Here is an 18,249-nt window from a genome sequence, read left to right on the forward strand (position 1 = left end):
TGCTCCAGGTTTTCGACCAGAAGGCAGCCGCCAGGATCGAATGGGAACAGCTGATTCGGCCGGTCAAACTTGCAGAGATCATGCGGCGTGCGTAGTGGCATTGTCGTTGCGTACATGTCTGATACTGTGGAGCAATCGGTGTGTTCCAGCAGCACATCCGTTGTCTCTGCGAACCATGAGACTTCCCTCTCTCCGGACCTATAAACACTGTAGAAAGGCGCGTCCAGCATCGACTTGCTCTTGTTGAAAAGGGGTAGTCACCATCGAAGCTTTTGTTGAGGATGCCTCCCTACCGGGCCTCGACTAGCGCGGCCGAAGCTCGCTTCCGGCGTCGAAGCTCGCTCACAGAGCGTCGGAGAAGCAGGCGCTTCGTTATCCCCTGAAGGGAGTTCCCCTTCCGCACGAATCGTGTTTTCGTTGCTGGACCCAATGAAAATATCTTCGACTCAAAACCGGGTTGCTGAACTACTTGCGAAATGAGAGATTCGTCGCCGACGTAATGGTCGCAACAGGGTAGCTCGGATATATCCTAAACAAGAGTCGCATCATCGGCGCTAGGGTCGTGGCATAACGGGACAGACGTCTCCAGAGCGGAAGTCAATTCGTCGATGCGAAAGTTGCGGAAGGGCTGTAGGGACGTCTCAGAAATCAGAATCACGTCTGTGATACCAGCGTCAGTCTGGGGCCACTGAGACATCTCCAAAGCAGATGTATGAAGCTTATCGGCAAAGCTAGAGTCAAGGCAGGGTCGCTGAGCTTTCTCCGAGCTTCTCTGGAGAAAGCTCTTGCTCTTGCTGGAGGCTCTTGCTGGAGAGACGCTCTTAAGAGGCTCTTGCTGGAGCCTCTCTCCCTGGCTGAGCACCTCGGTGTCCTGCTTGGCGTCCTGAAAGACCGCAGCGCCTCCGTCCTCGTTGTCCTGTTCTACTAACGCCGCACCAGTCATTTCTCAGACAGGCGGCACGTCACCCGGAACCATTGTCCACCGGGCCTCCTTGGGGAGCGAGCACATAGTCGAGATATCGACTCGGGTAGTAAACAGCGCCGCCTGAGGTTTAAGGACGGGGCTTGCGGAAGAGTCATGGCTCGCGGAGAAGCGTAAGCGCGTTCGCAGGGCGCAGATACGCTCGTCATAATCGATCGCTTCCAAAACGTCAGCATCAAACTCTTCACCCTGCAGGTTCTCCTGAACTTGAGCGTCGAGTTTGTGAAGGCTCACCTGGTTATGCAAAATGAGGTCGAGGATAATTTTTCTGTCAAGGGCCGTTGCTACCTGGCTCCGCAGCAAGGCGTCGAGGAGTGTCATGGTCCCGGAGACGGTCGCTCGCAGGAAATCTCGGCGAATACGAAGAGCGTCCATGGTACCAGTCGATGAAGCAAGACGCTGGGGTTTCGAATACCTAGGGGACAAGGGCGGGCTTGGGCACGAGCCGAAAGGGGCGGCGGCCGAGGGCAAGGCTTCCAGGATAAAGCAGTACGAAGGTATGCAAGCCTCGCGTGCCTCGGAGCTGCTGCGCCGTCGAACGTAGATCCGCTCGTGGGTCGGTTCCCGGGTTTCACGGCACCAGAAAATGTGTAGCGAAAGAGGACCAGCGTCTGGCTTCCGATACGGTGATGGAGTCGATTAGCGAGACAGTGAGCGCCCCCGATCCTCCTCTTCCTCCCCTTCTACTCCCCCTACCGTCGCTCCCCGCCTGCGCATCTTTATTTCTAACACGGATTGTGGAACGAGTGCACGGCCGAGTAGGTGCAAAAGAGAATGGGGCAACAAAAAAAGCGACAGGCAGACAATGCCAGGAAACGGGGCCACATGTGTGCGTGAATATATGTGCCTTTCTGAGGGGTGACCGTCGTGAACTATTTTCAAAAGAAATACAAGTTGCTCGTAAATTCTCTGTGCTAAAATTTTGCTGCTCATCGCCTCTCACAGCAGTATTACTATGAATTTTACGCATGTCCAAAGTCAATATACTTTTTTCTAAAGCTTGTTTTATTTAACTTATTCAGCCATTTAAGTTCAAAAGCGGTTCCTGTTATTTTGGAAGGTAATTTTTGCCAAAAGAAATGTGTTAACATGGGTACAAACGGCATAAACGGCATAAGTTTATTTATATCTGCTTGGACAAAGCAAATAAATACGACGCGACGGAAGAATGCCAAATTTAGGAAAGCTTTGTCAGTTGTCTAGCTTAGTGTGTGACCTGTGTAATAAACTGGAATAAATATTTGGTAATCAATATGAAATAATTAATGTTTCAACAACAAACGCGAAAAACATGACCCGTTTTCACCTCGTGGTTTTGGAAAACTAAGCGTGGAAGTAAAATGCAAGCTTCGCTTGAATACCTTAGACCATTTTTTTGAGTTTGCCAACAAGCTCTAAAGTGAAAAAAGCTGCGTCGATATTTTTTTACTGAACATCTGTATAGCAACGAATGTGCGAAGTTAAAATTTCAAATATTCGCTATGAGAAAAATATTGAATTTTGCAGGACACGAGGCGGAGAAAAGTGTTCGGAGCAAAATGTAACCATGGCTTCAAACCACGTGAATGATATAAATAACCATGGAGTAATTGAGCATCAATCTACTTTTGTTAGTTTAGTACTTATATAAAAAAACTGCTACTGAACGTTAATTACTTAATTTAGGTTAATTAGTGAATTATTGATTAGTCAGATTGGGTTAGAAGTCAGTGATGCCAGTTGGGCTTGTAAGGTATCAAATTAAAGGTCTCGATGAGCAGAATCACGTGAGACAAAAATCGCTTCGTAGGTATAGTCATAAGAAAGTCACGTGAGTCATAGATCGGGTTAAAAGTCAAATTGATGCCACTAGGGCTTGTGCGGTATTATATTAAAGGTCTCGAGATAGTCACATGTCATGGATTTAATTAAGTCAGTGACCCCACCAGGGCTTGTTAGGTATCAAATCGAAGGTCTCGATGAGGGAATCGCGTGGGACAGATAAAAATCGCTTCCTAGTTATAGTTGAGATAATTAGGTTAACAGTCAAATTGATGCCACTATGGCTTGCGAGTTATCAAATTAAAGCTCTCGATGAGAGAAATACCCTGGGACAAATTAAAAATTTCTTCCTCGTTGTAGTAATGAGATAGTCACGTGAGTCATTGATTGGGTTAAAAGTCAAAGTGATTCCACTAGTGCTTCTGAGGTATTAAATAAAAGGTCTCGACGAGAGGAATCTTGTGGGGCAGATTGCAAATTGCTTTCTAGTTAGTCATGAGCTAGTCACGTGAGTCATAGGTTCGGTTAAAGTCAAAGTGTTGCCGCTAGGGCTTGTGAGGTATGAAATCAAAGGTCTCGATGAGAAGAATCTCGTGTGGCAGATTACCAATTGCTTTCTAGTTAGTCATGAGTGAGTCCACGAGAGTTATTGGTTTGGTTAAAGTCAGTGTTGCTGGTAGTGCTTCTGAGGTATCAAATTAAAGGTCTCGATGAGAGAAATCTCGTGGGGCAGATTACAAATTGCTTTTTAGTTATAGTCATGAGCTAGTCACGTGAGTCATAGGTTCGGTTGAAGTCAGTGTTGCTGTTAGGGCTTGTGAGGTATCAAATTAAAGGTCTCGATGAGGGGAATCTCGTGGGGCAGATTACAAATTGCTTTCTAGTTAGTCATGAGCTAGTCACGTGAATAGGTTCGGTTAAAGTCAAAGTGTTGCCGCTAGGGCTTGTGAGTTATGAAATCAAAGGTCTCGATGAGAAGAATCTCGTGTGGCAGATTACCAATTGCTTTCTAGTTAGTCATGAGCGAGTCCACGAGAGTCATTGGTTCGGTTAAAGTCAGTGTTGCTGGTAGGGCTTCTGAGGTATCAAATTAAAGGTATCGATGAGAGGAATCTCGTGGGGCAGATTACAAATTGCTTTTTAGTTATAGTCATGAGCTAGTCACGTGAGTCATAGGTTCGGTTGAAGTCAGTGTTGCTGTTAGGGCTTGTGAGGTATCAAATTAAAGGTCTCGATGAGGGGAATCTCGTGGGGCAGATTACAAATTGCTTTCTAGTTAGTCATGAGCTAGTCACGTGAATAGGTTCGGTTAAAGTCAAAGTGTTGCCGCTAGGGCTTGTGAGGTATGAAATCAAAGGTCTCGATGAGAAGAATCTCGTGTGGCAGATTACCAATTGCTTTCTAGTTAGTCATGAGCTAGTCACGTGAATAGGTTCGGTTAAAGTCAAAGTGTTGCCGCTAGGGCTTGTGAGGTACGAAATCAAAGGTCTCGATGAGAAGAATCTCGTGTGGCAGATTACCAATTGCTTTCTAGTTAGTCATGAGCGAGTCCACGAGAGTCATTGGTTCGGTTAAAGTCAGTGTTGCTGGTAGGGCTTCTGAGGTATCAAATTAAAGGTATCGATGAGAGGAATCTCGTGGGGCAGATTACAAATTGCTTTTTAGTTATAGTCATGAGCTAGTCACGTGAGTCATAGGTTCGGTTAAAGTCAGTGTTGCTGTTAGGGCTTGTGAGGTATCAAATTAAAGGTCTCGATGAGGGGAATCTCGTGGGGACGATTACAAATTGCTTTCTAGTTAGTCATGAGATGGTCACGTGAGTCATAGGTTCGGTTAAAGTCAGTGTTGCCGCTAGGGCTTTTGAGGTATCAAACTGATGGTCTCGACGAGAGGAATCTTGTGGGGCAGATTGGAAATTGCTTTGTAGTTAGTCATGAGCTAGTCACGTGAGTCATAGGTTCGGTTTAAGTCAAAGTGTTGCCGCTAGGGCTTGTGAGGTATGAAATTAAAGGGCTCGATGAGAAGAATCTCGTGTGGCAGATTACCAATTGCTTTCTAGTTGGTCATAAGCGAGTCCACGAGAGTCATTGGTTTGGTTAAAGTCAGTGTTGCTGCAAGGGCTTGTGACGTATCAAATTAAGGTCTCACTGAGGGGAGTCATGTTGTACAAATTAAAAATTGCTTCCTAGTTATAGTCATGAGCTAGTCACGTGAGTCATAGGTTCGGTTGAAGTCAGTGTTGCTGTTAGGGCTTGTGAGGTATCAAATTAAAGGTCTCGATAAGGGGAATCTCGTGGGGCAGATTACAAATTGCTTTCTAGTTAGTCATGAGCTAGTCACGTGAGTCATAGGTTCGGTTAAAGTAAAGTGTTGCCGCTAGGCCTTTTTAGGTATCAAACTAAAGGTCTCGATGAGAAGAATCTCGTGGGGCAGATTACAAATTGCTTTCTAGTTAGTCATGAGCTAGTCACGTGAGTCATAGGTTCGGTTAAAGTCAAATTGTTGCCGCTATGGCTTGTGAGGTATCAAATAAAGGTCTCGATGAGAGGAATCACCTGGGACAAATTAAAAATTGCTTCCGAGTTATACTCATAAGATAGTCAGTCACGTGAGTCATAGATTGGATTAAAAGTCAACGTGATGCACTAGGGCTTGTTATCGCCCACCCGAATACATGCCAGAAAGGGGCCTATGCTATAGAATAAATTGTGCTAGGAATGTGTTCGCGCTGGTAGTGAAAGCGGCGATCAAATATCTGCACAAGATCCCTGCATCCTGAAATCCAAAGTCGGCCATGCATCGTTCGGGGTGAACTCTTTTTTTAAGCTCACCGCGATCACCTATTTCAAGGAAAGATTTTGTGCGTCTTCCATTTTCTTAGGGGCTTTCTGGCCCGTATCTGAATGGGAACAGAATGAGCTCTGCAGGCGGAGTGATCGGCGCAGCTCCGGGGCTTCCGAATAGGACGTTATCTACCGCTGCCCGATCGCGAAAGGCAGCCAGTGCTCTGACCGCACCCCGGGCAGGGGTCGTTTGCTTTCACGAAAAAAAGGCTGCTTGGGTGTATTTTCACAAGAAATAAACATCTTATCCGAATTAAGCGTCAAGATGACTATAAAAGAATGCCCCCAACAAATTTTCTGAAAAGCTCTTCAGCAGCCCTTTAAAAGCATGTCGAGCTTTTCAAATGTTCGGTAACGTGGTTTCTTATTTTCGATATTTTTCTAAGAAAACATGAAAAGAAATTTTTTTTCACGCCCTCACTATTTGATGGAAAGTTACAACTCTACAGAGGTGGCATCTCCTTGCAATTCGAATTTACGCTTTTGTTTTATATATAAAATAAATTCCTTGATTTGTTTTGTTTCTTTATTGCTACTTTGTTACTCGTGGCCGATATACCATGTGGAGCAACGTAGCACCAACACAATATTTTACAAGAATGGTAAACATATCTATGGTGCTTTACGTTTTTATGGTAGTAAACAAATATACAAATGAAGAACCACCCCGCCTCGGAAGCAGCTTTACATCCCCTATCAATCTTAGGGCAGTAACTGAAAATACCAGCCGCTGCAGTGGCTCAGTTATGCTGCTGAGCCTAAGGACGCGGGTTTGATCCCGGCCGCGATGGCTGCTTCCAATATGGAGGAGAAAAAGACGATTGTACGTGGAGATTTCGTCTCGTCTTAAAGATCCCCAGGTGGTCAAAAGTAATCCAGAGCCCTCATGGCCCAGGTGCACAGCCGCGGCGCGTTAAACGCCCATAAATTGAATTTTGAACTGAAATAATACAAAAAAGGCCCCGTATCTGCTTCTTTTGCTGCAAATGCCTTCGAAAGACGGCAGTCTTCGGCCACCCCGGCCTGTAACACCCCCTTCTCTCTCCCTCCCCGGTCTCCTCCGCTCGCCTTCCCCCGTCATGGATGCAGTCGAAGTTTGCTAAATTCGACCCGATTTTCCCGCGTTCGCCCCATCTGTTCAGAGCTCTTTTTTCTATGGCTCTTTGCCGCGAATTAAGAGCCCGAAAAAAAGGAGCACACAGCGCCAAGAAAGCAAGCAGTGCTTGCTCCAAAGTAGTGCATAGGGAATGCCGTGCTGCTAAGAGGAAAAGAAACTCGAGCCACCGTCGGGAAAAGAGTTGTCAATCACGAAGCATAGGAATATAAAGGCAGGTGAAGTAAAAATGTAACCTTTTCTAGCAGTCCCATGAGGGCACCTGATTGCAGTGCCAGACTTTCCTGTAGTGAAATTTGGTATACTCGACTTCATGCTCTAGTGTTGCAAGCCACTCACGGAAAGAGTAACGCCGCAATCACTTGCTGCGTCGTCCAGGATGACTGTCACCAAGAATACTCGTGACAACGTCACCCTTTTCTTAGGGAATGAGTGGCGTAACAGCGCCATAAGATGTGCCCTGCAAGACGTTTCGCAGGGTTACTCTTTAAACCTAACAGCACTATACGTTTTTCTGCTCCTTGCTAGTGCAATGAATAAATCGACATGCATGATCCCAATATAGAGATACCTGTTCCTGTCGTCTCGGTACAACTATTCACAACTATCTTAAGACTGGCGCCACCATTTGTAAACTATTCCACCACGAAGATAAGGAAAGTTTGAGAAAGGCTGTGACATCTTTCGTGCAACTGGTAACGCCATGTTAGGAGTGTTCACTTTTTCTTGTATTTTGAGCCCATTCTCCCTTTGGTTCTCCTTAAGTCGCTTCTCGCTTCTTCTCCAACTGTGCCTCTGAACCTGTGGACACTGGTTGGAATTGCTGTGACGTAGTCTTCGGTTGGTCGGTGCTTCGCCACGCCACCGTTGCCACAACGCCAATACCAGCGACGTCCGAGGGCGTGAAAAGAAACGCGAATACCTCAACATTTCTAGCAATACGCCGGATAGATGGGAACTCTCCTAAGCGTTTCTCGATGAAATTTATGGTGCGAGTTTACTTGCGAATTCGCATTGGCGGCACTGCTCGAGCGGCAAAACGACCTGTTTTGTAGCTTCGGCAGCAACGAACATTGATCGCTTGGATTGTTTTGTTTTAGCTTGTGCAGCAAAACGACACATTGCCGCACTAGCGACGCCGCAGCTGCGAATTTGGTTGTGAAGTCGCACCATGTAGAGCGGGCTTATGGCACCCTACTTGCATTTACGCAAAGGTAATAGGTCAATTATTGCCACATGTGCGGTTCCAGAACATGAATACTCATCTCATTCCAATACCGTATGACTTCGAAGCGTCGACAGACAAGTGGTTATGGTTATCATTGTGATGATCGTTCTTCTGCAGCCCTGCTAGACTTCTTAAATCTCATCAGATATCTTAGCTGTGAGGCTCACTTCATTCGACCGTTACAGTATATATATCTAAACCAGACTAACTTTTTTTGCAGTGGCTGATAAAAATCAGCCCGTACTTAGAAAGAACCCCGTAGAAATATTTTCTGGGGTGGACTGAGAGCAACACATGTGAGGTTCTCGCTGTGCTTTGGTCCGTCGGAAAGACAGGAGTCAGTGGTGCGCCAGGCCCACTGTATTGGGTATTAAAAACTCCCGAGGGACTTTGAGGGCAAGTTCCTTCGAAGAACACCGATGCGTAATGCGGACGAAGGCCCGGACAGCCTGGGTGGCTACCCGAGTTGGAGCTTGGAATGGTAATTCAATCAAAATTTGCGGTCGCAAATTCATGGATCAACTGATTCTCTTTGGCCGGGGGCGGTAACACGCTCCTGTAATCCAGTGTGGGTGGAGGCCGGGGGGTCAATGTTGCGAAGTGTAACTGCACTCATGCGGTACAGTTTGTGTTACAGTGGCGCACGGTTGCGAAAGCAATGTGAGCGCTACTAAGATGACGGGGGGGCCCCTTCCGCAGCTTGGAAGGGGCCTATGAACATGTACCGATCTGCACGCCGAGCGAGGTATCGAGCCCTTGTAACCCAAGTCATAGGGGTATATGCGGTACAGTTTGTCTTATCGTGCCATGCTCAAGCATGGGTACACACAATGAGGCCGGGGGTGTAGTGAGCCCCTGTAACCGGAGCATAGAAGGGGCCTTTAATGCGAGCTGGTCTTCTGACCGAGGGAACTTGATGAGCCATTGTAACCTTCAGTGTTGGGGGCGACAGTGCGGAGTTACTGGGAGTTCCCCAGGGGACCCCTTGTTATTCGAAAGATGGGATTACTTGTGGATCAACTATGACTCTCTTGGCTAGGGGAAGTAGCGAGCCACTGTAATCCAGTGTGGGAGGATGCCAAAGGCGGGGGGGGGGGGGGTGGTAACGCGCCCCTGTAATCCAGCGTGAGAGAAAGCCAGCGGGTCAACGTTGCGAAGTAACTACTGCGCTCAAGGGGTACAGTTCACACGTACTGTTGGCGTACCATTGCTGGAGCAATGGGTAAACCACTACCGAGCCGGGGGCGTCCACACCCCTGTAACCATAGCTTGGGGCTCGTTCGGTTGAACTTGCGATCTGGTCTGCGGGCCGGGGGTTGTGGGTAACCCTTGTAACCTAATGTCATAAGGGCCAGGGCGTGGAGATACGGGGAGTTCCACAGGACCTCCTGGAGGAATCGGCGATGCCGCACCCCCCTTCCCGGGGAGCGTGCAAACGGCCGCCACTGCGGAGGTTCCTGGTCAATTAGAATCAGGTCCAACGCGGAGGTCGGGCGGTCGGGTCACCCGGCACTTGGTCGGGTCAACCGCATCACCCGGCACTTGGTGATGCGGTTGAAGTTGGAAAAAGTGTGGAGATCGATCAACCGTGACTTTCTTGGGCCGGTAGAAGTAACGCGCCCCTGTAATCACGCGTGAGAGGAGGCCGGATAGTCAAGTTGCGAAGTAGCGAGTGATGCCAGCGTAGAGTCCTTAGTAGTTGGCAGCATAGAGTTTCATACAAATAACTAGAGGGGAAACTGGCGATAGTGTCAACGCGAACATGGCAGCGGCGCTTACGCTTCAATGGGAATGATGGGTAGTTTTGGAACCGGATTGCGTAGGATCAAAACGGGCTTATGGCTGCGCAAATTGTGTTTTTTGACAAAAAAACTGTTATTGCCCGGTTCTTCGTTTACAAATTACATGGCGAACAAAAAAGTTAGTGACGAAAAACCGGTTTTGTACGATATAAAACGGCGCGTTTAAATAAAAAGCAGACGCGGAGTCAAGAAGGTTTGTGGAGCAGGTTTGCCATTTTCTGCCAACTACAGCAGGACGCGGACTTCTTTAAAAACTACTTGTAAAAGTTTCGGCGCTGGTGGTTTGTAATAGTAAGAGACGTTTTGTGCTCATAAGAAAAAAGAAACAGATTACCTTTGGAGAAGTTATTATTGCGTGAATTAGTGACATCCATCAAGCTGCGTTCCTATCAGCCGCCGGTGCTGCTGTTCTACGTCGTAGGAGCCGGCGTTCGCACGAAAGGTGTGGCTGTTCCAAGCGATTCGCAACCGTCGTCAGCTTTGACAATACATTGCTCTGCCGAATGAGCAGCGCCGCAACTCCTAATTAGCAGACAACTTCGCCGCACAGAGCGCCGTCATTTGTGTTTTCATGCTCGCTGTGCGGCAATGCATTGATAACCCAATTCGCAACTCTGGTTGTAAAACATTCCACTCAGGGCGGCGTCAGTGCACGCGAGGCATGCAGTTCAAGGAGAAACGTATTTTTGATCACTACTCCCAACACCCCGCCTAGGCAAATGCGTTCATGCAAATCCAAACGAAAACGAAACTGCCTGCAATCCATAGTAAGTTCCACGAGCCATCAAGCGCCAATCCGAATCCACAACTACCCATCACGCCCATTGAGGCGTACGATCGCAGCGCCAGTTTCCCCTCTAGTTGTATTGTAAGAAACTCTATGGTTGGCAGTACCGATTTTAATAGTCAGGAAACCACTACGGGCCGGGGGACTGGCGACCCTAGTAACCGCAAGCTTGGCGGGGCCAGAGACCTGATCGACAGAGTGTCGGGGGGAGTGACAGACCCCTGTAGCCTAATGTCATTGGGGGCTGGATGTCGTACAGTCCGTATGGGGCCGGGGTGGGGGGGGGGGGGGGGGGGGGTCGCGGCCCTTCGTTACCTTGCTGTGAGGGGCCTATAGACTGATCCGCTCTAGCTGAGGAAGTAGACGAGCCTCGTCACCCACAGTCATAGGGACCTGCTACCACGAGCTACTTGGTGTCCCGCATGGGCAAAACGTGGAAAGGGGAGGTTAGTACACCGACCGGGGAAACTCTCCTGGCTTAGTAACGGCTAGTAGCCCGGACCGATCTCCTCTGCCGTTCCCAGCGGCAATGCCCGAAGACTCTTATTCCTTTAAGCGAAGAGTAGGAAAAGAGGAGGACATAAGCAAAAGGCCCTTATTCTGTCGGCGGGGCCCTTGCGAACGCGGAGTTCAGTTAATGTTCGCATACAAACTTCCGGTGTTTGGAGACCGTGAAAAGCAGGTGTTACAAGTACCCATGTATAGTGGAAAACTTCACTGGTGATTCGTTGGTACCTGATGCGGGGCCGTCGATCGAAGACGTCAGTACGCATCGGCCGCAGAACTGAGTGCAGGGGGGGGGGGGGGGGGGGCGCCTGGACCATCGCCCTGGAATAGACCCTATGGGTCTATTAACCCAAAGCGGTAACCCGTTGCAGCGCCCGCACATTCGGCAATTGGCACTATCTGATGCCCTCGCTCAGTGATCAGTCCTGAAAAGGAGTCAGACATCTGGATCAGCGCAAAATTGCTCCACCCAATCCCATCCTTTTTCCCAAAACCCATCCCGACTCCCATTTCCCTTTCCCAAAAACCCATCCCATCCGGCTATTTCCTATTTTGACATGGGGGGTCTCCCCGGGCTCGTTTCCCTGGCGATGGGTCGCAAGGTAGCTTTTCCCTGTTAATTTCTCTCCACCTTCGGGTGGACAAAATTCTTTTGCAGTGGGGCCTGCCCGTTTACTGTGCAATTGGGTATTAAACCGGTTGTACGAAAGTGGTACCGGGGAACCATTGAAAGCTCCATTTACTCGATGTGTTCACACCTCGGCCTTGCGTTACTTTATCGTCTCGCCCCGCGTGGGCCAACTACTTATGCAAGCGGCCAGCGCAAACGTCGTGCAAGCCATGTATTGGCACGGTGGGTTCTGCGAAGGCCGCATTATCTTGGGTACACAAACGGCTGCCCCAGAAATGCTTCACCTTATCATTACTATTTTATTTAATGACAAATAACATGAAATTACGATCGAAACTGCATAGCATATGTAATACAACTCTCAGACGGCAGATCAAATTATCTTTAGAGCGAATGACATTTGCTCTAAATGTCAATAATTCAGTGCTACATGACAACACCGAAGGAAATTTGAGGCGAATGATATTTAGCGGCTAACTGAGGTTCGGGAGCTCATTCAACGGCGAATTGAGTGGCCTCGACAGCAGTGGCGCGTCAACAGTGAAGACAGTTCACTAATACACAAAACAATATGGTGTCTAAAAACTGTCAGCAAACATAATTCCCCCTGATGTTGTTTTTAAAATAAAGACAAACAAGCACTAGCTAAAAAGAAAATCTCATCCACAATGTGCGCTCTACCCTAATACGAATTTTTCTTTCGCGGACTTGACTCGTCTTGTGATGTCTATGATGTCACCTAAACCGGAGATTTTTCTAATTTTATTTAGAAATATTCCTTTTTTTATCTTTTCAGAAAATATTTTGTGAGAACATTCTAGATCGAGACCTTTAATTTGATCTCTCCCAAGGCCTAGTGGCATCACACTGACTTTTAACCCAATCTATATAGGACTCACGGGACTATCTCATGACTATAACTAGGAAGCAATTTTTAATTTGTACTACATGACTCCCCTCAGTGAGACCTTAATTTGATACCTCACAAGCCCTTGCGGCATCACTTTGACTTTTAACCCAATCTATGACTCACGTGGCTAGCTCATTATTATAACCAGGAAGCGATTTTTAATTTGTCCTACATGATTCCCTCTATGGAGACCTTTAATTTGATACCTCACAAGCCCTAGTGGCGTCACTAACATTTACCCAATTTTTGACTCACGTGACTATCTCATGGCTACAAACAGGAGGCAATTTTTAATTTGTCCCACGTGATTCCCCTAATCGAGACATTTAATTTGATACCTCACAAATCCTAGTGGCATCACTTTGACAGCCCAATTCATGACTCACGGAACTATTTCTTGACTACAACTAGGAAGCAATTTTTAATTTGTCCCACGTGATTCCCCTCATCGAGACCTTTAATTGGATACCTCAGAAGCACTAGTGGCATCACTTTGACTTTTAACCGAATCCATGACTCACGTGTCTATCTCATGCCAATAACCGGGAAGGATTTTTTTAATTTGTCTCACGTGATTCCACTCATCGAGACCTTTAATGTGATACCTCACAAGCCCAAGTCGCATCAATGTGACTTTTACCCAATTAATGACTAATGAATAATTAATAAACCTCAATTAGGTAATTAATAATATGAACGAGCATTGCTCGCACCTAATTTCTGACAAAAAAAAAGTGCGTGTCATGACTAGCATTATGAGGGTAACAAGCGGTTGCACATTTAAACAACACTGAAACACGCCTGCTCCACATGCACACGCCACGCCACGGCATGTCCCGACCATTTTTGGGATTTTCTTCCCCGGGTGGCGCTGTGGAACGGCGCCAGCAGCGCCACCTATCCCACGTTCGGGTCCTAAGCGCGTCCATCCAATCAGAATGCGTTTCTTCTTGCTCTTTTCCAGATGGCGGAGAAATCCGAGATGTCGATGTCCGTCCAGAGTGCGTGGTACGTGTCATTTCTTTGCTGGCGTCATTTCCGCCTTTATTTTACAATTTAAACCCTGTGTTGTGATAGCCGCTAGTTCGACTAGTCTAACCAACTATGCAAGCACGTGACGTAGAAGCGAGATGACCAGCTCACAGGAAACCAAAAGGATTGTCCGGTAAATTAACAATTTTCAAAGACGCTGTTGAACTTGCCTCCAGCTCACAGGAAAACTAAAAAAAAAGTTTAGTTGCTTGTAAATTTTTTGTAAATTCACGGTAATATTAAAGTCGCAAGCGTCCTAGCCTGACAGATTACGAACTTAGCTGCGTGTGCTCGTTGAGTGCGATAGCGTGGGGAGTAACTGTAGAAGGGGTATGGCTCCTTGGCGTATTTTGTAGACAAATAGTAGGTGCGGTGTTCTCGACGACCTGTGTTGTTTATAAGGTGCATGTGCTTGGGTATCAGCCAGGAGAACGCGTATGGCGGTAGTCCGATAATGTTTATAAGGGTGTAGCGTGGACTATTTGAGAGAGGAAGCTGAGTACTTGTCTTATCTTACTAAGAACAGCCACGGACAAATGAACCGCGATCACTAAAATATGAACCAGAACCTACACATAACGCATTTCTTTGCATTCAAGTCAAATTGACGCGTGGCTTTGTACAGTAACGGTGTTTGGAAATCTGGCTTAACAAATGTACAAATAGCGCCATTATTGGACCTTCACGAGCAGTATTTTTTTTTCAATTTGGCGTGTTGGGGTGGATATTTCCGTGCGCGGATTTATTTTTCCCATTTCTTCCTTGCCCGTGGCTTTAAATCTTAGTTTGCTGAATACTTATCGCCCAGTTGCTGTGAAACGTGGGCGTCGTATCTGGCTGTTCCTGTGGGCGTAGCCCCGAAGTTGTATTAGGGAGGCCTAGTTTTAATAGTCGTCCAGCACCAGCGCAGTTTTGAACTGGAGTCCCGAACCACAAATATTGTCAATTGAATTCGTATTATTCTCTCTCTCTCTTCACCCATGGACGGCAGCGCGCAGTGTAGTTGCAGCTGCATTTGAAGCAATCGAGGTTTCGCAAAGCTCATTCAGGGGTCCTATTCTCGACTGCACAAATTGCCGGCAATCTGGGAACTCGCCGGAAGTCTTTTCTGATTGGCTTTCAATTTTGGTCAAGTGCTTCCGGTTGGCAAAGCGGTTGTGTGTGCTGTCGACATTTTGGCGTTTTATGACGTTTACGGGCACCAGTTCTAATGTTTGCCTTATTTTTCTTTACTGAAAGCGCATAATTCTTGGCCGGCAATAAAAAAACTGGACTAAATGCACCGGACATGACAACGTAAGCCTGTCTTTGCTATTCGACAACAATACTGCTTGGAATACACACCCTCTCTGTAATTGGCTGAGAAGGCGTGACGTAATTTAAACAGTTGGCGCGAACGATTACGTCAAACATCGGCAACTTCACCCTGCGTAAAAGTAGCGTAATGTTACGTAACAGCTTGAAAATGGCGGCCGTTTTTGTCGCAAAATACAAGCAAAATAGGGAAAAAAAATTGCCCCGGCTTTCGGCGCCGCGAAATGTCCGCGAATTTGCAGCAGGCGCAGTTTCGTATGCACGCTGTTTAAAGCATGTTTCCTACCGAAATAAGTTATAGTTTCAACTGTTTCCAAATCAGTGATCACTGAGCATACAAATAACATGCAGTATTTTGCTTCTATGTTTGGCAATAAGATAAAAATTATTTCTTGGGCGTAAGCGCAACATAAGAGGGCAGTACAAGTCTCCCCATGACAAAGAGAACCGAATGCATGGTATTTGTCCACGCACCTCCTAGTAAGCTGCTGGGTCACATGATCGAACTCAAGAAAAAAATAGCCAAGAAAAATAACTCGTTTGTTCACTACAGCGTAGATTGAAGTTGAGCTTGACGAATGAGTGAATCAGCGACATCGGTGCGCTCTGCGATTATCAGGCGTAGTGGCTTTGCTGCTCTTATGTGTCACACAAGCGATGGTCGCGGCCGTCTTTTTCTGTCATCACGCCATAAACTTATAACATAGCAGCAGACGATGCCGTTGCGGCGGTTTCGGCCGGGAAGGTGATAACGGAACAAAGCTTTCATTGAAGCAGAGAGCCCAGCTATGTTACTAAAAGCTATTGAAAGAAATAAATAGATACGGCAAAAAAATGTGTAATGTTCTTTAGCTCGACATCCGCCTTTCGCTCACGTTTGAATCAATGTTACTCGATCACCTTGTGGTGTTGACGCCAATTTTGACCTGTAGAAATTGTTTTTCTTGTTAGCCTCAGCTACCATCTTAAGTTTTATAGTACATGCCAAATGTTCTTATATCTTTCTTGTCCAATATTTGATACCTTGATTGCAATCTTTATGAGTGAATGGTAAAAGTACACCCCAAGTCGTCATATATCTATAGGTGCAGCACGTCACGATTGCTTACTTCGTCCTAGCGCAAAAAAAAAAAAAAAACATGGCGAATTGCCGGCAACTTGTGGAGGGGCCCTATTCTCGACTGCGCAAGAGCAGCAAAGCCACTACGCCTGATCATCGCAGAGCGCACCGATGTCGCCGATTCACTCATTCGTCAAGCTCAACTTGAATCTACGCTGTAGTGAAAAAACGAGTTATTTTTCTTGGCTATTTTTTTCTTGAGTTCGATCATGTGACCCAGCAGCCTACTAGGAGGTGCGTGGACAAATACCATGCATTCGGTTCTCTTTGTCATGGGGAGACTTGTACTGCCGTCTTATGTTGCGCTTACGTGCAAGAAATAATTTTTATCTTATTGGCAAACATAAAAACAAACTATTGCACATTATTTGTATGCTCCCTGATCGCTGACTTGAAAACAGTCGAAACTATTCTTTCGTTAGAAAACATGCTTTAAACCACGCGTCATGTGAAACTGCGCCTGCTGCAAATTCGCAGACATTTTGCGGCGCCGAAAGTCGGGGCAAGTTTTTGCCCTATTTTGCTTGTATTTTGGGACAAAAACAGCCGTCATTTCCAAGCTGTTAGGTAAGATTACGTCAGTTTTACGCAGGCCGATGTTGCCAATGTGTGACGTAATCGTTTGCGCCAACTGTTTAAATTACGTCAGGCCTTCTCAGCCAATCACAGAGAGGGTGTGTATTAAAAGCAGTATTGTTGTTGAATAGCAAAAACAGGCTTACGTTGTCACTGCCGGTGCATTTAGTCTAGTTTTTCATTGTCGGCCAAGAATTTTGCGCCTTAAGTAAAGAGAAATAAGGCAAACTTTAGAACTGGTGCCAGTAAACGTTATGAAACGTCAAAATGACGACAGCACACACAACCGCTTTTTTAACTGGAAGCACGTGACCAAAATTGAAAACTAATCAGAAAAGACTTCCGGCAAATTCCCAGATTTGCCGGCAATTTGTGCAGTCGAGAATAGGGCCCCCAAACAATATTTTTGGGCTATATGCTATCGGTGCAGTCTGAATCGTCGTCTGGCAGCGTCAGCAGAGGGCGAGGAAAAAGGGCGACTGCGCAGACGCTAAATCAGTGTTCTCTAAACTTCCGCAGGGAGGACCTGGTGGTGGAAAACCCCAACAGAAGAAAGCTGGAGGCCTGCCTGGTCACCACAATCCTGTGCGTGGTCATCTGCGTCATGGGTCTTCTCCTCTTTGTCGTCGTCGAGATTCAGCCCATCGGTGAGCTACTCTGCAGCTGTCCTCATTTCCCTTATCGCTGTGTCGCCTTTCTGCCTTGGCAGGCGAAAATGTTCTTGTGCGGTCTAAAAGAATCAAAATTTGTTGACGGGCTAGTTGGTCGCATACTTGAAAAGCCATGCGGATTGCGCAGAAGGATGACACCCATAGGGAAGACAAAGGACGAGCGCAGCTAACAACTGAGTTATTCAAGGGCTCACAGATGCAAATATCAGACGAATTTGCCGCATGCGCCGAACATACATATGCAAAACACATGGAGAGCATGTTCCATCGTACCACCCTACAAGCACGACTTTAACAAATCTAACTCGTTTTATATAAAGCCAAGGACGTGTCACGCACGCAATTTTGCGCATTCGTTATCAAATACTTCCATAATTTCATGCGCGACATCGCTGCTCCCTCGGCGAAGAATCTTAATCTCATTCAGTAGCGGCCTGCGCACATTGGGAGACAAAGATACTAGAACTAACGTCACGGAGCATTGCAGAAATTGCGGAAAAAGCGGGTGGAGGCCGCAAGTGAATTAGATTAAGATTATTGGCCGAGGCAGCAGCGATGTTGAACGTGAGATTATGGAAGCCTTTCTGAAAAAAAAAATGCGTACAACTGTGGGAGTGACACTTCCTTGGCTTTATATAAAAGCAAGTCAAATTCGTTAAAGGCGTGCCTGTAGGGTGTTACAATGGAAGATATTTTCTAGGCATTTTGCATATGTTCAACGCATGCACCAATTTTGTCTTACAGTTGGGGGACAAAACCCTTGAATAAATACGTTATTTGCGGTCATCCTGTTGTCTTCCCTATGTGTGTGGTCCTTCTGCGCAAGCCTCGTGGTTTTTAAAGGAATCATTACTAGATTATTAATACCGCTGGGTAACGATCGTACTGAATTGGGTGCACTATTTTTGTTACTGTGCGCGTGATTTTTGTGGGATCTCACAATATTTTGGCGTTTCACCAATTATCAGATA

The 18,249-nt window shown here is 46.7% G+C and overlaps 1 protein-coding gene across 2 annotated transcripts in view; it reads left to right on the forward strand.

Moving 5' to 3' along the window:
* LOC144162268 (uncharacterized) overlaps positions 1–18,249 on the forward strand; it is a 196,361-nt gene that overhangs the window by 37,922 nt on the left and 140,190 nt on the right. For both annotated transcript variants that reach the window (XM_077692746.1, XM_077692745.1), the window contains exons 2-3: positions 13,530–13,573; positions 17,127–17,254. In XM_077692746.1, the coding sequence (XP_077548872.1) occupies positions 13,530–13,573; positions 17,127–17,254 (172 nt within the window). The remainder of the gene's footprint in view (positions 1–13,529; positions 13,574–17,126; positions 17,255–18,249) is intronic.

The sequence above is a fragment of the Haemaphysalis longicornis genome, unplaced genomic scaffold (assembly GCF_048455015.1).
Source record: "Haemaphysalis longicornis isolate Haplotype H1 unplaced genomic scaffold, Haemaphysalis longicornis Haplotype H1 scaffold_12, whole genome shotgun sequence".
NCBI classification, from domain to species: domain Eukaryota; kingdom Metazoa; phylum Arthropoda; class Arachnida; order Ixodida; family Ixodidae; genus Haemaphysalis; species Haemaphysalis longicornis.